The sequence below is a fragment of the Rhynchophorus ferrugineus genome, unplaced genomic scaffold, assembly GCF_030347505.1.
Source record: "Rhynchophorus ferrugineus isolate W39M unplaced genomic scaffold, kcgeb_rfMv2 rfM4, whole genome shotgun sequence".
Lineage (NCBI taxonomy): Eukaryota > Metazoa > Arthropoda > Insecta > Coleoptera > Curculionidae > Rhynchophorus > Rhynchophorus ferrugineus.
This window is the reverse complement of record NW_027472583.1, coordinates 34,277,915-34,303,395: the sequence shown is the minus strand read 5'-3', so window position 1 is coordinate 34,303,395 and position 25,481 is coordinate 34,277,915. Positions and strand designations below refer to the sequence as shown.

The following is a 25,481-nucleotide window of genomic DNA, read 5'->3' as shown; positions in this document are numbered from 1 at the left end:
CGTAAATTGGCTGAAGGATGGGAAAGATTAGCGGCTATCGATGAACAGTCCTTTGAATAAAATGCAGTGGTCCGAATTTTTACAACAAAGCTTTAAATTTGAAAATTCTTTAAAACTACATATTTATATAGGCCATAAAAAAAATACCAGAGCCACATCTTGTGAAATCTGTTAAAGGTACATTAGAAATGCTTTGCAAAAACATCCTATCTCACCAGGTATCCTTCTAACTATCGTGTTTCAGTCAGTTGTTGAGAACCTATGTGCACAAACATGCCATACATTCAATTCCGTCATCTGTTGACAGAAGGTGACAAATGAAAGATAAAAATCTGTATTGTTCTTTGAATTAAAATATCTTTAACTAATTATTCTCAACGAATACGATATATTAATATAATTGTGTGTATATGTATTAATAAAAGAAAACATCAACAAAATTAACATCTAATAATTTAGCATGAGAATGTACAGACACGCACACACATATATATTGTATTAAATTTTGCCCGTTAATGTCAAGGCGATGGCTTTTCATTCAGCCTGCATTTTAAATTGTATTCATAACAAACTTGACTCATCACTGGGTGGAGCGATAGAAAATATTTTTTTCCAGTCGCATAGTGAGTGATACACTCTCACAGACGTCGAATTCACGGCTTGCTTGGATATGTGTGAATGTGCGCGTCCGTTATAAATCAAGCAGGCTCTGATCGAAATATTAATTATTTCGTTACGTTTCCTTATATGGTATAGAACGATTGATGGATGGATTTATAAACAATTATTCATTCTCGTTCAGGAATCAATTGGATTCAAACGATTTGATATCGGAGATTTTACGCTTTCAGAACGAGTTCTTTATATGACCCGGTTAGTGAGTAGATCCTCTTTTGAAGCCCTTTCGAAGGAGATATCTTAAAGTCTACGTTGCGATTTATATTGGAAGCTAACCCAGCTAAACTCCGTGAATTATTATATTCGGTTAATGTCTTTGGTGATTTTTTTAGCTAAAGGGTTTCTCTCATTGCTTGCACAAAACAAATCTAGACGAATGCCTTAAAGCTAATAAAAGCTAACAGTGCTCTTTATACTGAAATATAGATGATCAATCCGCGTTACTAGCTGCTCATAGATATATCTTTATCTACGTATATATACGTATATATGTCAGCCCTATTGCTCTTTTCTAATAGTTGCTTGCATGCTTTCTAATCATTTCTACTCTTTAAGACATATGTTTAACAAAAAATCGAACCGCCTTCACAAAATAAATAAGGAACTCACTAAAATCTCAAAAATAATCAATTTTAACACAAAAAAAAACCTTTTAAAATAAAATATGTACATAATAACCGTTGCAATAACTAAATAAAAATAAACAAACACGTTATTTAACCCATCTACTCACGTATTTAACCCATCTACTCACGTATTTTATATTCTACTACTTACTCACAATTTAGCTTAATACCTACCCAAACCTATTTATCTATTTACAATATTATTTTAGCTACTACCAACTGATGAGTTTGAAGTCGGTATGAGCAACAAATTAGATTTGTTTTGTACGTAATTTCATTTATACACCAAATGCACAAATATTAAATGATGGCACAAAATTATGTTATTATTTTTGTAATGTTTGGGCTCGGCATGGACTTCAAAGTGATCAGTTGGTAGTAGTTAAAATAATATTGTAAATAGATAAATAGGTTTAGGTAGGTATTAAGCTAAATTGTTTGTATGTAGTAGAATGTAAAATACTCCTAACCGTTGAGGAGTTGTGTCCATCACACCAGCGCAGCATAACATTATACACAAATATATGATTATTTCAGATAAAAAATATGTGAAAACATTGTGCGTGGAATTTGAGTTTTTCGCTGGATTTTCCTGTATTCCACCATCAGAACCTAACTTGGTTTCAATGGGGACCCCTCGAACACTCTTTCGAATAAATAAAGAATTTTGAAAATCGCTCCATAATTAACGGAGAAATCGGTGAACATACATAAAAAAAATATACAGTCAAACATAGAACCTCCTACTTTTTTGAAGTCGTTTAAAAAGGAATTGGCTGTGAAAAACTGAGACAATATATATTAACCAAAATATTTTCCATCATCGTCTACAACTTTTTCCCATTTTTCTGTCCCATGTCGAAAGGACGATATTGGTTTGCCAACGATCCATTTTCGTACTTAAACATTTTGAAACCATGTGTCAGCCAAGCGATCCTGCCTCGATCTGAACAAGTCCTAATCAGAAAAAGTATACTGGTTGAGGCAGAACTCTAATTCGAACAGCAACAGTACATCATTCACAACTCTTGCAACATATGGCCGAGCATTGTCGCTGAAAATCTTAGTTTCCAATTAAATCAAGCTCAAATGATTGAAATTTGAGGAGTAGAATAAGAACTTTAATTGAGCAGAAATAGATTAAGAGTACGGATTGGATTAATATTTAAATTTTGTTCATTTAAACATTAAACTACTTATTATAATTACATCAAACTTAGGCTTCTCTGTTGTGTCTAAATTTAATTAAACAAAAACTGCAGATAAATTCATAGTTCTAATAACAGTTGTTGGACTAAGTTTGGTCTAAATAATTTTAAATAATTTAAAACATTAAAATAACAAATTTTAAGTGTTTGATTATATTCAGATATATGTTGTGTTCTCTTTGGAACAGTCCTGGTACAGGCGAGTACTCTCGTGCAGTTGCAAGCTATAAAAATAGAATTTACATCAGAGCACAAAAATCTTTAGTTTTGCTACTTGGTATCTATTTAATACCACTCATGTACGTTCTCCAAGATGGAGACACAACTCTACCCATAATATTGTATGTTCCTTGAACTTTTACACTTTGTCATTTGCAGGTTCATTAAATTTATTACGAATTCATTGGAATAATGAGTAATAATAATATATGTGATCTATGACTTGTTTTTAAAAGTTTAAAATTACACTTGATAATATTAATAGTCAGAAAAATTCTAATTAATATTTTTGTTATATGTTAAGATCTCATTTTCACCAACTAAGGTTTATTTGGACCTACAATTTAACGTTGGCTTCGAAGCATGGTCAGCATTAAAGTTACCAACTGAAGAATGGCCAATTAAAGACTAACCCTGAAAACATCCAATCTTACTCAGCAGGTTTAATGACATTGCTCTGATGAGATTTGAACCTGCTGCTATTGCAGAGCTATCAATAAATGTAGTTTCTCCTTTCAGATATCTTCAACCCACTTTTTAGTTTCACGTAAAACCCTGTTATGTTATTTATTAGAAAAAAAACTTATAGTGACAAGAGACCATGCCTGGTGAATAAGTCAGCTCATTTTTAATTAAATGCTCGATTTCATGAAATTAGCTGTTATTATTTAATTATAAAATTAACTTACTTTATAATTCTTGTTCTTCTTTGTTACTAGCTCTCTTAACTATTTCCGACTAAGGCCCAAATTCAGTAATCCCATTCAATAATTAACACAAGTTATCAAATGTTAAATCTAAATATACTATTTAAAAATACTGGCAAATATCGCGAATAAAAGGTTGTGACTTTTCCAATAACTATGTAGCAAAGATAATTATCACACACTAGTTAGAAAACTAAATAATTCAGTATACAAGCTTCCAATATGATCTTAATACAAACAACATTTAAATAAAACAACATATAAAGTAGTAAACCAAAACCGAGAAAAAACAGTAAACCAAACAAAAACAATAACTTTGAACAATAATTTTCAAGTGGAATGATTTTTCCTTAGAATGACTGTTATTATAACCACAAATAACGAATCGTAACACGAAAGTAGCAGATATCAAATTACAATAATATTTTTCTTGGATAAAATATATGGAAACAACCTAAAATACGTCTGATAATCAAATGTTATTTTTAAAGGTAACCTGATAAATATATTACCCAATAAAGAAAAACCAAAACATAGCCAAAACAAAAATCGTAAAAGAAATATCAATATTAATAGAATAATAGCACGTTTCTTAATTCTAACATAGAAAAGCAAAATAAAAAACAAAACTAATATAACTTTAATGATATCCAATTTAAAAGCTAAAAACATTCTTCAAAAAATTATTTAAAATGACGAACTTTGAAAAAGGCGATTGAAAAATATAAATAACATAACCCATAATTTTGATTGACTTAAAACCAGTACAAATGTAAAACAAAATATATAAAATATTTGTCTAATTTAAATAGAATCAAAAATACATTCCAAGCCGGCTTATTGCCGGTAAAGGCAATAGGACGGTTCTCCTACTGTTGCGATAGACGCGGGTTTGAATCCTGCTGGTACATGGTCGTAAAATTTATGTTTGTGATTGTTTAAAATTTGTGTCAATCACTAGGCAAAAATGTAAAATCCGACAAAATGATCCGTAAGACCGTATGTCTTCTGGGATCATTTCTAAAAATGGTCACTCGTCAGTCGGTAGCTCACGTTAAACTGTAGGCCCAGTTCAGATAAACCCATAGTTGATAAAAGATATGATTTCCAACAATAAAAAAAACGTCACCTAGAAATTAACATAAAAAATATCAATACAACCCTGTTGAATCACCTGTTAAAAATCTCCATTATCCAAATACATCTCGATGTTTACTTTTTTATGGTTCTAGTAATATATTCACCCCACTTTTTGTTACCGTGCTCAGGTGGATAACAAGCATTCCCCTAACTTATACAGGTATACTCAACAAGTAACAGGTAGGTCACATGATGACCCGTCATGGTCTGATGTCCTTCAGGTGGTATTATATCACGACCCCGGTTTTTTTCTTTGGAAGGGCAAGAAAAGTCCAAGAAAAAAATCCTTCCAGCAAATACCACATAAATAAATATAAGTTTTCTCGTTCAGAATTTTTAATTAATCTTCTTATAAATCTCGATACAATTAAGTAACGCTGACATAAATGATGCTCTATTTGTTGACGAGTCCTTGTACAAGTCGCTGGACTAGTTCGTCTTGACTCAAGAACGAGTCAAACTTGAAAGAAAGACCAACTGACATTAGAGGTCTATAAGCTCAACGGGACATTTAAAAATCACTATTAAAAAACATTTTATGTCAGAAATATCTATAGAAAACAGTTATAGTTAATTATAAATATTTATATTAAACTTCATATAAAAAATCTAAAGAAAATAAAAACCATATTAATGAACAAATTATGAAATAGTCCTATAGGAAATTAAAAATCACTATTAAACATTTTTCAGTCTACAATAACTGAAACTTGTGAACCAAGATAAAGAACATAACCTATATTATGTAAAACATATATTTTCGAAATAATTCAGGCTTAAAACTACTATTCATTAAATATACACAATAGTCTAACCCAAATATGGAAATAAAAGTAAATAAAAAGAATAATAATGAATCGATACATAAATAAATCAAAGTAAATTCCCATTGGTTTATAAATCAACAAATCAGAACATAATCTCTCGTAATCAATTAATTACCCTTAATCTAATCTAAGAATATATGTTATAGCCCAATCGCAGTGGCCGTGTTTACTTTTTGGCATGACAGGTATTAATAACGATAATATATTATCAAAACATATACCTATTGGATAGTGATCTAAATTTTTATTGGATGAAATATCTAAAAGTAAACAAGAATACGATTGGCCAGCGATTGTTATTTTAGAAGGTAACTAGATATCATCATATGGAAACAACCAAACAGAATATACCGGAAAAATCAATATTGTTTTAATCAAGTAGTTGAAAAAATAAAAACATAACCTGTATTTTGACTGACGTTATGTTCAACTTCTGTTCATCTAATTAGTTTAATGTTGTAATCGTGGTTGTATACTTTTTGTTGTCATAGGTTACCACCCAGGTCATCGTTCTTTTGTCTCACTTGACATGGTCGACTAGATCCGCGTCAGAGTCGTCAACGCGAACGCCAATTCTACCATCCATTTTTTTCTGCGTTTCTGTGCCCTCAAAACTAATTTTCATCGAAAGTGGAATGAATAGACGATTGTCTTTTGTTTAGATTCTAACAAGTTCTCTCTATTGTTCTTTGCGAATGTTTATTTTAGCACCTGGGTTTCTCTTCCATCTCGAACTAAGGAAGATAAGCAAAGAGAAACTCCGATAAAAAAGATATTTCGTTTCATATATTATATCAACATGCCTCTATTTTCTTCTTTTATTTGGCGTATACTAACATGTATTCAATGTAGTTATTTTGATTATTATAATAGGAATATTAATAACCTTTAACACCAACCAAAAAAAAAAAACTGAACAGCCTGTGGTACAGTATCCAAGTTCTAGATTCGTAAAATATTTAGTCGTAACATTGTGAAAACTCACCAGTTGAATTGATAAAAAACAACTATATTACATCACAAGCTCTAAAAATGGCATTGGTTGGGATGACGCGTATCGACCAATTTACAGAGAGTCGAGTCATTTGTAACGTGTCAACTTCTCTTGCAATTAAATTAACGTTACACATGTAATAAAACCTCATAAATTATGAGTTATCATATTATTATCTGTTTACCTATTGCAACATGAATAAACAAATTAAATTAAACTATTCAATTAGCTAAAAATTCGTCGAAACCTACCATAATCCCTAAATAATAAAGTAACCCTAAATAATTCCAAAAATTCACTGGTAATAAATTTAACATAAACACATTGAATGACATAAGTCAAAATCATAATAAAATTTAATGTCTTGATAAAGTTTAAATTTAACATCAGAAATATATTAAAAAATAAATAATGAGCAATAACATTATCATATGTTTCACTGTTGCAAAACAAATAATCCAATGAAATTAAACAATTAAATCGAATGAAAAACCTAAAAAATAAATAACCGAATGTTTGCAATAAAGAGAAACAAAAACTAAATGTTATTTATATATCAGTATATCACATCATCAGACCGCATCATTAGCAAAAATGAACTTGATCAAATATCATCACAGTTGTGTTATTTACCGAAAATTTTATACAGTTAATCGGCATAAAATTGATAATAATTAATGAATATCATCGACTTCTGTCAAACTAACAGTACCAAAAGCTATAATCTCTTCGAAAATCTAGTTCAATATCCTCCGTTGGTAACCTAGTTAATTAAAATTCCATTAAACCTTTTTTACATTACTACTATATTAAACAGTTTCGCTCAATTTCATTCTAAACTCCAAGAAAATCTATACTAAAACATCAAACAGAAAAATAATATTATACTTGCACGTTGGTAGAATAAGTTACAGCAGAAACCAACAATCCGAAGATTACCTTTTATGATTTAACAAAAAAATCAACATTTTACAATGAAATGAAAGATATGTGAAAGATTTTTTAAATAAATAAGGTCGAGTTTCAGCGTATTCTTAAGATACAAATGTGCGACATCCGGTTATTGGACAATCTCATGAAACATTTTCGACATTCATACAGGAAATTAGCTAAGAAATAAATCATCAAAACCATCAAATAGAAAAGCTCATAACTGTCTAAAACTCGTTGAGATAGGTCAAGTCCTCTTTGCAACTAAATTATCGTTACTTTACATTTACCTATTATTGTTGATAATCAAAGAAATAAAGAAAAAACACTAGACAAATTAAGATTGATAAAATATCCAGTACCGTCTTAGTCACGCTATGTAACAAATGGACATAATATAAACTACAGTTTAGTTTACTTATGTGATAATTAAATATAAGTCAGACTGGGAAGTTTTTTTTTGTTTTGGCTATATTTTTCCTATTCTATATCATTTGATAGTCAAAGAACGGTTCCCATACCCTGACAGTCATACACCGAAAAAAGAAACGAACGGAGATTAGCAAGAATTACTCTGTGACCTGTTAAGATCAAAACATAAACGAAGACAGGCGGGCCATGACGGGTCGAAGGAAGATAGAAAAAAAGAGGTTGAATAAAATAATTAAATAAGAATTTAATATGCTAGTCCGCCGTCTACGGAGAGGCCAGCTACTAAACCGTAAAGCCACGCCTACCTCTGAATGGCCCGACGTTGTCGGATCGCCGACAGATTCCCGGAAAGGTTCGTGCTTATTTAAGCTTGGAACAGAGACATCTGGAAAACATGCCGTTATTCTTGCGAGTATGGCGATGAAATGAATCTGGTAATGACAAACTAGAACGCACCGCATGTGGCTATTTAGTTTTGTCGTAATTTATATAAAAACAAATAGTTTACCAGTATAAAATACTCGTAATGTCAGACATATGGCCAAACAATTGTATCGAATCAAATTCAATTAATGATTAAAAATATTATTTAGGATATTTTTATTTAATTTTACGCTATACGAAACATTTTGAGTTTCTTCATTGTTTCGTGCATCATAAATCAACGAGATTTAATGTAGTCGCGATTAAAACGCGTTTAAAAAGAAACAGAACTTGTTTGAGGAACCTGATTGGTATATTAAATGACATCTGTTCGGAATATTCGTATTTTCGTTTAGTTTATGGTAAATCTCGAGATAGACATCTGTTTTAACCCAACCTACTTGATGTGTATGGATGAATGAATCGGTGGAAATAATATGGGTATTTTGAAAAAATTAAGAAATGACGAAACCGAGCTTCGACTCGACTTAAAAGGTCGTGTTAGTCATTTGTTTTCATAGCCTATTTTACTTCATAGCCTCGTACATGATTTTTCGTGTATTATGCTATTTTTAACATTCAGCAAACGGCTATAATAAATATAAAGGTTCTTAAATACATCAAGTAAAATCATTTTGACATTCGATTTTATTTTACGTATGCCGAACCCCGTTATTCTAAGTAATAATTAAGAGAATTTAACGTTTAAATAATTAACAAAATGGTAAAAATAGTTTAACTATTAACAGTTTGGGACTTTCAGTCTTATTTCTTTTAGAACCTACTTGGGTTCTAAATCACTGTTCATGTTTTAAGTTAATATTAATGGTTCTACGCGCGACTGGTTTAGATAATATTGTTTAAATTCCTGTTAATTACCAATTACTGATGTAAATAAGTCGAACGTTTGTCACATTTTCGGTCGGTTTGAATCGGATATGTTAATAAATGCAACGAAAATAAGTTCCGAATAATTTAACGACGAGAGATCGTTAATAAAACAAATAAAAAACGTTTGTATAGAGCAAGTTAAACAAATGAGTAACAACGCCAAAATATTCCATAGCCTACATAGCTTTTGGTTTAAATTGCTGTTAAACGACGCCAAACGTAAGCTGCTTGTTTCCACAGCCTATTTTGCGTTGGTCCGGCGTCCGGTTACTAGTGTTTTGGTTATTTCGGGCGGTGTAAATTCGTTTATTAAAATGAATATAAGGAAAAAAAACCGCCGAAGATAAAGTGGGTCGCTGGGCGGAGCAACAGCGGCAACGTCGCAGCGCAATGGAATTTGCAACAGTTTTAACCTCTTCGTTTGTCGTCGTCGCCGTTCCTTTCGTGGTAAACAAACCCGTGAACGATTTTCCGAAACGGATTAGGATTTGGTCGAGACGACCGCTTACCTTCGTCGAGAAGTCGTTCCACATGCATGAAAATATTCGGAAAGGCCGCTAACTGTTTCCGATCCTTGAGTAACTGGGCCAGGTAGTCGGCAATGCTCTGAGTGGAGGCGGAGGTGCTCTGGTCGCACATGATGGCCGCACAACGTTACCAGCAGCGTGTTGAACGGATCGTTTTCGGTCGGATGGCGCGGCACAACTGATCTACGATGATCATAAATCGGGGACGTATACCCGAACAGACAACACGCACTCGACAACTGAATTGCAACTGTGAGAAGCAGCGGAGCACAGCGTACGGCGTCGACTGAAGAAAGGTGCGCGCGCTGGCACGCCGTCGCATTGGACACTACCGTCTCAATAGGGCTAGCGCGCCCAGGCGCTGAATTTCAGTGAGAATTGACCGGTCCGGCTTTATTTGTTAGTTTAATAATCTTTGGTTTCCTATATTTGGAAATTTTAATACTTAAACACAATATTATGCATCACAGCAGTATATATACAGTATCACCGTATACTTATGACTCGGTGCATTGTCTCCATAATGTTGCAAATAAGTTTTCCTACCATGAAGGCGCAGCATGTTTTACTTTCCGATGGTATTCGATCCTTAGAAAAAGTTAGGAAAATAAATTAATTTTGTTTTTAACGTAACCTCCCTTTAGATCTACACATGTTTGGTCTTCAAACATTTTAAACCCTTAATATAGGAAGTAAGCGTTTGGAAAGTCCTCAATTGTTTTAAATTTAGAAATAAAAAAGTCACTAAGAAGGACTTTTTAAATATAAGGTTTTATTGTGAAAAATCGGTGCACTGTATTTTATTTAAAGTATTGTCCATCGATAGCTACTACTTCTTCACATCTCTCGGCCAGTTTACTAGCATAATAAGTGAAACACAACAGTTTTAGCAGCTCATAATATATATAGACATATACATAAATAAATATTTGGTTTCGGCTTTGATATTGATCATGATGCATGACCAGAAGGCCCATATAACTTATATCGCTTCAGGATTGTAATGAGACAGAGAAACTTATCCGATCTTGCCATTGAAGCAGCATTTCACTCATTCTTTTGGTTTCAATTCATACGTCACAAAATATTCAAGCGATCTGAAACGGTTTCTTGTATTACTGCCGACAATTCAGCACATTTTTCTTAAATTTTATAGGAATCATCATCGAATAACAGCTTCAAATATTTTTCGCTCTCCAGAACGGTCTTTATCTTCGGTGTGAAATTCACCATAAAGACATAGAAACGAATATTCACATATTGAAATCGACGGAACATGGTTGCCAAAATTTTCACACGATATTCGATGACCTTCAATCGCCCTCCAATTGAAGTAAAAATGTAAAACTTCGACAAAGTGGCAAATGCGATTTACGCGGTAAAACTTCAGGCATTTTCAACGCACTGATTTTTTTGTTCGCTCTTCGACACACTGAAAAGCGAAGCTTGTCAGTAAGGCTTCAGCAAGTTAAAGTTAATTACAAATATACCCGATGTGTATATGTACCGACACAGTAACACCATCTGTTGTAAATTCTTTAAAATTGATATATAGTTCCTCAAATCTAATGGAAAAGGATTTGTTTCAAATGGGGACTTTTTTTAAATTTATTCTTTAATTGGTGTTTCAAAGACATATCATAAACCCAAATTATTATTTTTCTCTTCTCCATATCCGCAACCAAATAATATTAAACTGTTTTCGTTTTTTTTTTTGATTAATTTGTCTGTAGATTACGAAAATGTTATATCGACAATTTTCGTGCTTCGATAGTCGACATTGGTATTTATTAAAAAAACATTTTAAAATTATTTTTAATAGTACATCAAATGCTTTTCAATCTTATTAAACTAAAACTTATTGGACAACCCCCGTAATTATGTAATATTTCTAACCAACTAAAATTAAACACAATTTATATTGTTTTTAATAATAAGATTGATTTTGAAATTCCCTATTGAATATTTGCACAGGTTTGAAATCTCGCTGGAAGTTATTAGGTATTGTTTTTCGGCTACTAGATGTAATGATGATGTTTGATGAAAATTCGAAGAAACAATATAAGCACCTATAAAACAAATTCTTAAATACGACACTTAAATTCAATGGTTTTGACATTTCTCTACAGAAAATAACTTAAATAGAGGTTTTTCTTAAATAGGCGAAATCGAGGAAATGTTTTGCGTGTACTTTTTTTTATTGGTTCATTTGAATTTTCTTACAAAAGCATTTGATTGGCCCCAATTGGAATTTATATAAACCGATTGTTTGTTTTAATGGTTTGTTTAGGATGCAATTTTTGTGTGTCTGACATTGAGTACGATCAGCATTTTTGTGCCTTAATTATAATCACTATTATTTGAATATAATGTATCTCCATTCTCAAAAGTGTTGTGTATCCAGTATATGTGCGGAAATAAACAAAACAGACGTCGTTTTCCTAGGAAGAAACAACTTAGAGTTAGCTAGATTAAGAATGTGTATATGATTTAGCATTGTGTTTACCTGGTACGTATAAAATTATTTATATAGAGCATTTGTATTCATATATATTGTTATTTACAGGAATGCCACAGAAGAAATCATGAAAATATTACCCACCCTTTAAAACCAAAATGTGTACAAATTGGGAGGTGGCAAAGTTACATTAAAGGTAAATGTGAATATACTACGTGAAAAGTTTTAGTTACCTCTTAAAAAAAAGAAGTGAAGGGAATGGTAGGTGAAAAACGTAAGTTGCGAAAAAAATGGCAACAAAACAGAACAACTGAAAATAAAAATACTTTAAGCAATATAACCCAAAGACTGAAAAGACAAATACTGGAAATAAAAAACAAACCATAAATGACACTCTGGAAAGCCACAAAATATCTAAAGCGCTCATGTCTACACAGTCCACCTATCAGAGACCTATGTGGGAATTGGGCACGTGACAATCGCCAAAAAGCAGAAGCATTTGCTGAATATCTAGAAAAAACTTTCAAACCAAACGAAGCTAATATTGATAAATAGAAGCTGAAAATTCGATGATTGAATTAGTCACGCTGAAAGAGATAACCAAAGTTATTAAAACTGACATTAACCCCAGGAAATCACCAGGCTACGATATAATAACAGGAGAATTACTACAAAAACTACAAAGAAAAGGAATTATAAAACTCACCACCTTGATCAATACAGCATTTAGATTAAAACATGTCCCAGATATTTGGAAGATGGCGGAAATTATAATGAACCCAAAACCTGGGAAGTCACCAAACGAAATAAAATCCTATAGACCTATATCACTGCTGCCAGTAATATCTAAGGTTTTTGAAAAACTCCTGTTGAAAAGAATAAAACCGATCATAGAGAGAAAAACCCTAATACCAACACACCAGTTTGGGTTTATTAACAAACACTCAACAATTGACCAGGTCCACAGAATAACAGATGTTATTGAAAAAGCCTACGAAAGTCAAAAAATATGCTCAGCTATATTCTTAGATGTAGCACAAGCCTTCGATAAGGTTTGGCATGAAGGCCATGTTCATAAACTACAGAAAATGCTACCAAAACAACACACTGAACTATTAAAATCATACATTACAACCAGAATGTTTAGAGTCAAGTAAGAAGAAGCTTACTCTACAATAAAAGAAGCTAAAGCAGGTGTACCACAAGGAAGTGTACTGGGGCCAATGCTTTATCTACTTTACACTTGTGATATACCACAAATGGAAAATATCACGATGGCTACATTTGCTGATGATACTGCGATTATAGCTGTCGGAGACAATAGTGAAGAAGCCTCACGAAAATTACAACAGGCAAGTGACAATATAAATAAATGGACACAAGCTTGGAAAATAAGAATTAATGAAAGTAAATCTGTACATGTGCAGTTCACCTATCAACAGACCGTACAAGCACCAATAACTTTAAATAACACTATCATTCCATATAGCAACAACGCTAAATATCTCGGAATGAATCTCGATGCAAAACTTCGCTGGAAGGAACATATAAAGAAGAAAAGAAAAGAATTGGAATTGAAATATAGGAAAATGTACTGGCTAATTGGAAGAAAATCACAATAATCAGTACATAATAAATTGCTATTATATAAGCAAATATTGAAACCTATATGGACATACGGAGTTCAATTATGGGGATGTTTTGCAAATAGTAACATTAATAAAATACAAATTTTTCAGAACAAAGTCATGAGAGTTATTGTGGGTGCACCCAAATACTATAGATTACCTACATCGAGACCTTCAGATGCCCACAGTCAGTCAAGAAATCAAGAAAATTGTAAGGGGGCATGAGGAACGACTCCATTCTCATACTAATATTGAAATATTGCAACTTTTGGATACCACCAGAACAGGACACAGACCCAAAAGAATCAAACCATCTAATCTAGTGTAGTGTTGGGTAGTGAGATGCATATATTAAAAAATTCAGCAGTGACATGTATAAACATTATTTCACCAGAGACTGAGGTAGAGCCGATGGGTCCTCCTAGTTATATACATAGATTTAAGTTAGCATAAAGACAAATTGTAGGTTAGACGGAAACGACTATTAAGAATATATTAATTAAATAATAAAAATAACCTCTTAAAAAGTTGCTTGTAAAGGTTCATTTACTCGAAACAAATGTATATTGGTTAAGATACTTATAATTAATATTTTGGTTTAAGGTTCCTTCACCGAGATAACCTTTTCAACAAAGATGTTAAAAAGATACATTAATACAAAATAAAATAATACAATTTGTAGATCAACAAGATGAGCTTGATTTTATAGACAAGAGGTTATCATGCTTGTTTTACTATATTGTTAATAAATCCTTAAACTATCTCTTTAACTCATCGATTTTACTATAATCAGAGCATAGTAGTAATTTTGATATATATCATACATTTTAATTTTTTGTTGCTGTTCTTTAAAGTACTACTTTTTTATGTTTTCTCCATTCTGACGTATAGTATAACGGTTTTAATGATCCGTTCCACAATTTTCACAATAACATTGTAAAAATATTTATAAGTTGTCTCAATACATTTTTGTGTTGAACAGGTAAGTAAAATATAAACAGACACAGACTTTCAGCTGTGCTGCTCTGCTTTCAGAATGAGGGAATAAAATATAGAAAATTTAATACATCTTATTTAAATTGATAGCACTAAAGACATATGAAAAAGGGAAAAAGTGCTATAGATAATTATGATGTATTACATTAGATTTCAGCCTTTCTTATATTTACGTTTAATTATTTTTTATATTTATATATTTATATTTCATTATTTTTATATTATATTTTAGCTTTATGATATTTTATAATATTTGTATATATATATATATATATATATATATATATATATATATATATATATAGAATATTATATAGAATTATATAGAATTTTATTTGAATGAATTATTTAGAAAAATTACATTTCAAACTTAGTTGGTCAGTAGAGTGACGTCAGATGTTGGTAACGTGATGCGTATGAAGGCCTAGACCAATGAAATGCTTTCCTATTAAAACATCTTCTTTACAGGTGCCTGTAATGGTCTTTTTAAACTAAGTAATGAAATTCAGCGAAATGACTTTCTCAGCACCTTCCTGCTGAGACCACGCACAACAATTCCGAAATTATTTGTATTGAGTTAACACTTTATATATGAGTCTATGTTTTCTATTAAGTATTGTTGAGTTTTTCAGTGTATATAGATGTTTCATTACTTTTGTCGTTTGATTTAAGATATCTGCGCCCAGAGCCCATCAGCATTTTTAAAGACTTATAGAGATGCTGTTCTGTCATATCCCAATTGTCTATTTATGTTTGAATCATTTTAAATCATGGCGATTGATTTGATGCTAATGGCAGAGAACGGTCTGGAGGACCAACAAAACTTTGAAGATAAAGCATTGCAGGGCTTATTGGGTGTACCCAGCTCAAACTATCAACGAACTCTCAGGCGTCTACATGTGATGTAAAAGATTCGAAAGGAAGTAAAATGGCTACCACACGACTTGACTAAAAATGTCATTTCGAACAGTTTCAACATTGCGGTTTTATTCTGCTAAACAATAAACAAACATTTTTTGTATTGACGATAAAAATTGAATCAACTTCACCATTGCCTAGAGCAAAAATTTGTGGATTAGTCCAGGAGAGACATCGACACCGAAGTGAAATATTCATGACCGTTACTGCGGATGTTTACCGACATCAGCTGAACGAATTAAATGACAACGCTTGGCCGCAGTAAGTTGTGTGATGTTGAGGATACACTGTTTCAACCAGCACATTCATCAGACATAGTGCATTTTCATTACCACTTCGGTTCAAGAAGAAACAGCATAGCTGGCATAATTTTTTCTATATTCTGAAGAAGCGCAAATATAGATCGATAATTGGATGGAGAAAAGTTGTAGAAACTGATGGAACATAATTTGGTTAACATATATAGTACCAATTTTTCTCAATAAATTAATTTTTAAAGCAAAAAAAAAATTAATACAAGTAGCTAATATTATTGAATTGTTTGGTATCTTAGAAACTTACCAATTAGTTATGGTGAGAAATATATAAAGAATATAGAAAATTAATATATCAAAATTAAAACCCTTACGTTGGTTCTAATAGTTGTTTATAGTGCTATTAAGTCGCACATTAAATGGAGAGGCTCTAGATTAGTAGTTAAATAAGGTGTTCAATACCATTGTCTTTGTATATCGCATAATTAATTTACAAGGAAAGATTGGTTAAGATATAAACCGAAATACAATGGTCTATGATAACCCTGGAAGGTGAGATCTTTTACAGCTTGGATATTTGGATGTTTTTCTTGTGATCAAAGATGATTGTTTGGACCTGGATCAGACTGACTGTCTTCCATATCCGAGTCAGTTAACGTTATTGTTCGATTGAAGTCGGAACTGATTGCTAATGCCTGTTTCTAGCAGATGAAGAAGTCTTTTTCCAATAAACGTATAAACAAAAAATCACTCTTAATCGCATTGCAGGCATATTTCACTTGGATTTCCTCTATTTCATACTCTCTCTGACAAGATTTCTATTACAAGAATCATTTCCAAGACTTCTAAACTAATATAAAAAAAATGTGTTGAAATACATTGTGAATGTCTCTTATCGAAGGTTTTGATTACATGTTCGACTAACGCTGGATCATTGGAAGCTGAGTCACATTTTTAGCGGACGAAACTTCATCTGCCCTTGGTTCGCCATTAGACTTTCTTGTAAAGTACATACTCTATCGTCGATTCAGCCGACATCATGGATTCAATGGTTCTTTTTAGTATGCAGTATGGAATTTATAAAGATTTGATCATCATATTTATTAACAATGCACAATAATTAATGCACCTTATACTGTCATTTATGGAAACTGCTCACTTTTCTTCTGTTATATCGAATCTACTGGAATGGGCATCAGCTATCACTAGATGAGTTTCCTGCGCAACGTCAATAGATAGAACACCTAATCCTGCTTGACTTTTTTCTATTTTATGATTACTTGTTTCTTATTTTATGATATAAGTACCAGTATAAAAGTGGTCAGTGGAAGAAGGGATATAAGACAGGCACATCTAAGGGAGGATTGGCATTGCTGGCGGTACTGTCTACGCATTGCAGTGAGAAATCCGTGATTTACAGGCCATACTTACTGGCCATACTTATTTATTATGCTAATTATATTATTTATGTCGTTATTATTATGTTTATATTTTGTGATCTTCTCTTATATTTTGCTTTGTCTATGTTATTATGTTTTAGTGTATCTTATATTTCATATTTATGTATCTTTGTGATAATATGCTTTTATATATCTTATGCATGGTCATTTCTATAGCTTTTTGAAACTGTTGTATGTATGCAATGTATTGTAGGTATTATGTGTTGTAGGTAAAATTTATATAATGTATAAAGTATTATATTTAAATCTATTAACTGCTGAGAAGTTAATCGTTAAATAACAGGTCAGTTGAAAAGTCCCCGGCCCCATTGTGTTTTTTAGGTAGCCCTAACCCTCAAAACATGTGTGTATAAATTTGAGAGCTGTCGGATCATTAGTTTGTGTATTATAGCATTTTGAGTGAAGCAACTTTTATTATTGTGAAAAAAAAATAGATAAAAAGGAATTTCGCTTGTTGATAATGCTTATGTGTGATGATTGCTTTTTGAAGGGAGAAAGTACAGTTGAAGCAAAAACTTGGCTTGATGCCGAGTTTCCGATACTGCCCCGGGAACATCATAGCATCAAGGATTGGTATGCTAAGTTTAGAGGTGGTGAAATCAGCACCGAAGACGGTGAAATGCAGTGGACGCCCAAAAGAGGTTGTTACCGACGAAAACATTTTAAAAAATCCACAAAATGATTTTGAATGACCGTAAATCGAAATTGGATAAAATTGCAGACACTCTAAAGATATCAACTGAACATGTACATCATATCATTATCGAATATTTAGATATGAGAAAGCTCTGTGAAACGTGGGTGCCGCATGAGTTCACTTTTGACCAAAAACAACGACGAGTTCATAATTCTGAGCAATGTTTGAAGATGATCAAGCGTAAAAAAACCCGAGTTTTTGCATCGATATATGATAATGGATGAAATATGGCTCCATCATTTCACTCCCAAGTTCAATCGACAGTCATCCGAGTGGACTGCACACGATGAACCCGCTCCAAAGCGTAGGAAAACGCAACCGTCGGCTGGCAAGCTTTTGGCGTCTGTATTTCGGGATGCACATGGAATAATTTTTATTGACTTCCTTGAAAAAGGAACGACCATCAACAGCGACTATTACATTGGAATGAAGAAGAAATATATATGAAGAATATATATGAATATACATGAAGAAAAAGAAAGTGCTGCTTCGCCAAGACAATGCACCGTGTCACAAGTCAGTGAAAACGATGGTAGAAATCCATAAATTGGGCTTCGAATTGCTTCCTCATCCACCGTATTCTCCAGATCTGGCCCCCAGCGACTAATTCCTGTTCTCGCTGGGGCTGTTGTTCGCTGTGAAGAAATTTTCGTCGAATAAAGAGGTGATCGCCGAAACAAAGCAAAGGACAAATCTTACTACAAAAATGATATCGAAAAGTTGGAGGGTGGCTATAATCACCTTTGAAGGGTATTATGATGAATTAAAAAAAACTAATTTTGCCAAAAAAATGTGTTTTACTCTGGTAGGCCGGAGACTTTTCAATTGACCTATTATAATAGAGATAATCATAATAGTACTTAGTCAATATTGTAACTTCATATAGTCAAATGCGATATTAAGCGTTATAAATCATGTATGATTTGGTACCACATTCAATGCATATTTTTCATGTGATAACAATACCTTCTTCTATTATTTAAATATATTTTAATTATATATTCCGTTAATATAGAGAACAGCCAATCCGTTTAACAATATTACTATTACCAAAGTTATAATTTATTCGACTTCCTTGTAAAATAAATATATCAAATGAAAGTTCTTGAAAACCTTGTTTACTGAATTTTCATGTACGATATTTACTAATATATGCTTTATCTACTTGCTATAAACCTTATCTCCATATAAATCTGTCCAAGTAATCCTGAAAAATCCTCGTAGATCAGATGCGAACGATTTATTTGGGGATCCTAATTCGGCGATTGAACCTCAAGCTTTTGAAAATATTTGCACCCATATCTTATCACATTTCGGTTAAATCACATTCAGATCTTAAGGCTGTAATATTTATTGTGGCTGTAGATAAATACAATTTGGATCAGAGCCATGCAAAAGTCATAGTAATACTAATAGATGGTGAATATGGTCGACAAAAAGTTAAAGTGTCCGTTTTATAATAACATATGCATTTTAATTAGCTATTTTGAAATACACGATAACATTCGGGGTATTTTCTAGATTTAATAAAATCCAACGAAAGGTTTGGGATTATCAAATGATATTTTCAAGATAGATACAAACATGACATCAGAATAGCAGAATTATGATGGCAACTGATAAAGAACACCATTGCATGTTTTTAAAAATGTGACAGAATAATAAAGATAGTAAATAATGGAGCTTCGAAAAAATGTATATATAATATATATGGTGGGTTACTTTTATTACCTTAACTGTAGCAACTGTTAGCGGTGATTTGGTAATTGTATGGATATTTTATTATGGTTACATCGACGATTTCGGCTATAGTTACTGTTTTTACTGAGTCATTATACAAATTCTTAAAAATCCAATATACATATTGTGACACGATCTAGACGACAATACATATATAATGCATATAGTCTATCCAAAGTAGCAGTGAACTCGCGTCATTTCAATTTTTGGCGCCAAAACAGGGCAATGTTGCCGAATTTAACGCTGACATTTTATGCATTTTATTTCATTTTAGCTTTGATATATAACAATATTCTAATATAAATAAAATAATTTTAACAAATGTTATAAAATATAATTTGTTTTAACATTACAGTATATCTAATGTATATATTATCGAAGGACCACAGTTAATTAAACAGCCACAATAGGTTATAGAGTTATTAGAGTTTAGATTTATTTTATTCTATTTACATTGAACTCTTTTCTAAACTACCTATGGTATCCCCTGGAGGTTTAATCAACTTAATTAACAATTATACATCCAAGTAATGTATTTTATTTTCAATAGAGAAGATATTTACCTTATTATGTCTAGTTCTTGTTTCCTTGCTGTGTTTTCTTGACAAATCATTCTGATATCACTGTATTTCTGCTTAGTTTCTTTTGTTACTAACTATATACATTTTTCTCCTCGCACAATTTCACCAAATGTTCATATATATTCTGAACAGTTACATACATATCTATGCAAATAAACCTAATAACCTTCTATTATGATTTTCTAATAACATCATTCATTATCAAACATCCAGAAAGTTTCATTCACCCACTGTCACATTCTGAACCACTATTCAAGCCAATAACTAAGCTGCTAATTTCCAGTGTAACATTAGGTGTGTATGATGGAGATCATCGAAACCCAAGGATGTTACTGTAGAAAGTGTATTGCTTTCCACATATCCAAACAGTTCTTGCCTGTATATCTTTCTTGGCCTACATACCTACTGTAGTAATTATTTGCCACAGCCCATAACAATTCGATCAAATCGTATCTTCAAAATTTAATTTATGTTTTGCAAGCCAATCCTTAATTACAGTCTTTGCCGACCACTTATTTAAATCTTTTTATTTCTAGCATGAAGAACAATATATCTGCAATGAATTATTAAAAAATGTTATGACTAATAATAACTAATCAATTGCTATTCTAACAACATCAAGGTATATAGATAATTTCTTTTTGGTGAATCCAATATTATATTGTTTCTCTTTAATTTGGGAGATATGAATTTTATCAAAACAAGTCTCCAAACAACGATTGCCGGTCTATAACGTCTTACCACTAATGTTTTGAAGGATGTTAGTAAGAGAATGTTGTTAAGTAGAGATTTGATAACAGAATGACTTTTGCAGACTGATTCGGTTACATGTTCGAACGTATCAGACAGAATTGTATCTCTTTTTAATTGGAATAAAAGAAGAAGAGAAATATTGTCTGGTTTTAAAACGAATTTAGAAACTGCATGTAATACATTAAACATCTTGATGACGTAAGTTCACTGCTACTTTGGATATATATAAATGCACAACAAAAGATAAATCTCAGTCGAGTAGTCGTCCACTACAGACGTCCCGTACAAGAGTAGATTCATAAAAAGTTCTTTAAAGAAAAAAAATATATCAGGTCAATTGAAAAGTCCCCGGCCTACCATAGTAAAACACATTTTTTTGCAAAATTAGTTTTTATTTATTCAACATGATTCCCTTTAAGCGTGATACACTGATTATAGCGACCCTCCAACTTTTCGATACCATTTTTGTAGTACGATTTGTCCTTTGCTTCAAAATAGGCCTCAGTTTCTGCGATCACGTCTTCATTAGATGAAAATTTCTTCCCAGCGAGCATTATTTTGAGATATGAGAACAGGAAATAGTCGCTGGCGGCCAGATCTGGAGAATACAGTGGATGAGGAAACAATTCGAAGCCCAATTCATTGATTTTTGCCATCGTTTTCACTGACTTGTGACACGGTGCATTATCTTGATGAAGTAGCCCATAGTTTTTCTTCAAATGCGGCCATTTTTCTGCAATTTCGTCCTTCAAATGGTGCAATATCGCTATGTAATAGTCGCTGTTGATGGTTCTTCCTTTTTCAAGGCTGTCGATGAAAATTATTCCATCGCATCCTAAAATGCAGATGCCATACCCTTGCCAGCCGACTGTTGCGTTTTCCCACGCTTTAGAGCCGGTTCATCGTGTGCAGTCCACTCGGATGACTGTCGATTGGACTTCGGAGTGAAATGATGGACCGTGTTTCATCCATTGTCACGTATCGATGCAAAAACTCGGGTTTATTACGCTTGATCAACTTCAAACACTGCTTCGAATCATCAATTCGTAGCTGTTTTTGGTCAAAATTGAGCTCGCACGGCACCCACTTTGCACAGCGCTTTCTTATATCCAAATATTCGTGAATGATATGATGTACACATTAAGTTGATATCTTTAGAGTGTCTGCTATTTTATCCAATTTCAATTTACGGCCATTCAAAATTATTTTGGGGTTTTTTTAAATTTTTCGTCGGTAACAACCTCTTATGGGCGTCCACTGCGTTCACCGTCTTCGGTGCTTATTTCATCATGTTTAAACTTAGCATACCAATCCTTGATGGTTGAGTTTCCTGGGGCAGTGCCCGGAAACTCGATATCAAACCAAGTTTTTCCTTCAACTGTATTTTTTCCTTCAAAAAACAATATTTTATCAACACGCGAAATTCCTTTTTATTAATTTTTTTCACAATATCAAAAGTTGCTTCACTCAAAATGCCATAATTCGCAAACTAATGATCCAACAGCTGCCAAACTTATACACGCATCTTTTGAGAGTTAAGGCTAACTAAAAAACCATCTACAATAGTACCACCATCTATATGTAAGGCCGGGGACTTTCAATTAACCTGTTAAGAATAAACCACTCAGGCCAACCATAGATGACGCCGAGTTTGTGGACAAAGACGATCTTTATTATTTTGACAAGGGGAACTGTTTTCTACACTCAAGCTAATAATAACCCCAAGAATGCAACCATGATTCTGAAATCGAAAAAGTATCTCTTTCACTCGTACGCAAATTACGGTCCTCACCCTCATGTTTATATCTCCAGATTACCTGGTTCACCTTATGAAGGTCCGGAGAATGGTTTTATTGCGAAGTCATCCTACTTAAACCGGTTTATTGTCAGGTTATACCTGAGATACCATTCTTTAACTAATCTTATGGCTCAATTATCATTATCACCAATTATTCCCAATTTATAGCCCACTATCGTTACGTACAGGTAATTGGTTTTATGGCCTCTTTCATCTAAATCGCCTTTATGGTCCCCTATTAGTCTGGTAATTGTAGACAGGTTTAAGACCATCAAAAGGCTCCTTTGATCATATTCCATGGTACCCGGTCATCACGTATTCATCTTTACCAGTCTGCTATCAACAGGATAGCAAACCTTTTAAATCTGTTCATCTGCAGATCCAGAAGGCTTCTCATTCTAAACAAGCCTGCTTGTTATACAAGATGTTTATTCGACACGTTGTTTCATACGGTTCACGAGTGTATTTCAAGTTCGGTACACTTCCACAAACCACCAAGTTTTTCAGAATAAGCTCAGGCGTATCCTAAACGCACTCTAGTTCGTAAGAAGCTTTCAAATTCACTATGACATTGATGTTCCATTAGTCGAGACGGGGTCAAGAATTTTCACTAACATCGGTTAGTTCCTTTCGTTCTTAAGGTAACTTTATCCTTGTTTCCACAAAATTAGGTATCGTGAGGATGGCTCAACTAGATGAATCATCTATATCCTGCAGGTTAGATTTGCCATCTTCAATCCATTAATCTTCTACCGCCTTCTCCTGCTGCGATAGTAGCGGGTTTCAATCTTATGAATCTCTAGGCAAAGGTGTAAAATCCGACAAGAAATAACCACACATATATTGGTCTGTAAACCAGGCTTACGGTTGATAGCTTAATGATTCGGGGTTGATAAAATGGAGTCATATATTATCACATATTCCATCATAGGAATTTTTCAGCAATGAAAAAAAGTGTTTGGGGCCCATTCTTTACATTCTTTGACATACCACAAACAAAAAATGTTACTATAGTTACATTTGCCGATGACACTGCGATACTTTTTATTGCCAGCAATAGAGAGGAAGTGACCAGAGAGCTGCAATACGCAAGTAATAATATAAATGCCTGCTTGGTGGCGCAGTGGTCAAGGCGACAGGACGGTCTTCCTACTGTTGCAATAGTCGCGGATAAGAATCCTGCTGGGGCATGGATGTACTTTATGTTTGTGATTGTAATTGCAAGTGTCTTTATAGGCAACAGTGGAAAATCCGACAAAAAATAATCATCTCTGCCACTCCAGTAACTAGGCCAAGCCTCAGATCGAATGTCTTCTGGGGTAGTTTCTACGTTGGTCACTGACCGGTTGGTAGACTTAACGCCGAGGACCGTGGTTCGAAGCCCACGTTAGAAAATAATAATAATATAAGTAAGTAGACCCAGACATGGAGAATAAAATTTAACGAGTGTAAATCAGTATAAATTAATTTCACCTACAATCAAACTGTTCGTATACCAATAAATATTAATAATTATTAACTTCTTCTATAATATATATCATTCCATACAGTAACAATACATCACTCAACAATCGACAAACTGCACAGAGTAACAGCCGTTTTGAAAAAGCCGTTTCCAAAGAAAAGAAATACTGCTCTGTAAATATTCCCGAGCGTCTCACAAGTTTTTGACAGGGTATCGCATTTGGGAATAACCTACAAAATGAGCAAATTGCTACCGCGGAATTACTCTGGGCAGCTGGAATCATATATTTTCGAAAGAAACTTTAGATTCTCGCATGTAGGTGCATTCTCAACACTCAAACCTATTTTGGCTGGAGTTTCACCGAGTAGTGTTTTGGAACCACTCCTATATCTGCTTTATACGACTGAGATCCCAACAACAAACAGTACATGGAACATTTGCCGAAGACAAATTTGTCATGGCAAAAGATGTACCTATGTCTAAGGTTGTAGAAAAAGTAGCGGTCAACAAGATCTACACATGAATTAGAGACCGGAAATAAATCTTTAATAGCTCCAAATCTGTCCATGCTAATTTTGCGTCACGGCGAACTGACAAAAACCTAATTATATTACTTGACGAATGCCCGATTCCTCAAGCAGAATCAGCTAATAAATACTTGGAATATATCTCGATGGGAGGTTAAATTGGAGACATCATGTTAGACAAAAAGCAGAGCAGATTAGACTCATAGTCAAGCAACTGTACTGGTTTAATCGGAAGATACTCTTAACTTGACCTAAAATCAAAGATAATGATTTATCAGTAAATTATAAAGCCAATTTGTTGCACTAAAACAAAAATCCAACTAATAATCCAACGCACCCAAATTAAAGTTCTACGATTAATTACTATTAATGCTGATCACTACGTAACTAACGAAGAGCTATACGATGACCTCGAAATCAAATTGATACATGATGTGATCCAAGGTCCTAACCGCCTTAAAACATGAAATGAGGTTACTAAATCACAGCAACGTGGAAGCAATACAGCTAATGGATAACACGCAGCAAATCAGAAGTTTGAAGCCAAACAAACCACACGAATTTGTTTAGTGTATAAGTGTATTCTTCAAGTTCAGATTATAAA

General features: G+C 33.0%; 1 protein-coding gene across 3 annotated transcripts in view; it reads right to left on the bottom strand.

Annotated features, from left to right (window-relative positions):
• The window catches only part of how (protein held out wings), a 103,798-nt gene extending 93,894 nt beyond the window's left edge, over window positions 1-9,904 (bottom strand). Inside the window, exon 1 of one of the 3 annotated variants that reach the window (XM_076402014.1) lies at window positions 9,585-9,904. In XM_076402014.1, coding sequence (XP_076258129.1) covers window positions 9,585-9,714 — 130 coding nt within the window. In that variant the 5' untranslated portion in view covers window positions 9,715-9,904. The remainder of the gene's footprint in view (window positions 1-9,584) is intronic. The other 2 variants (XM_076402016.1, XM_076402015.1) reach the window with 2 other exon arrangements.
• Window positions 9,905-25,481: the final 15,577 nt, after the last annotated feature.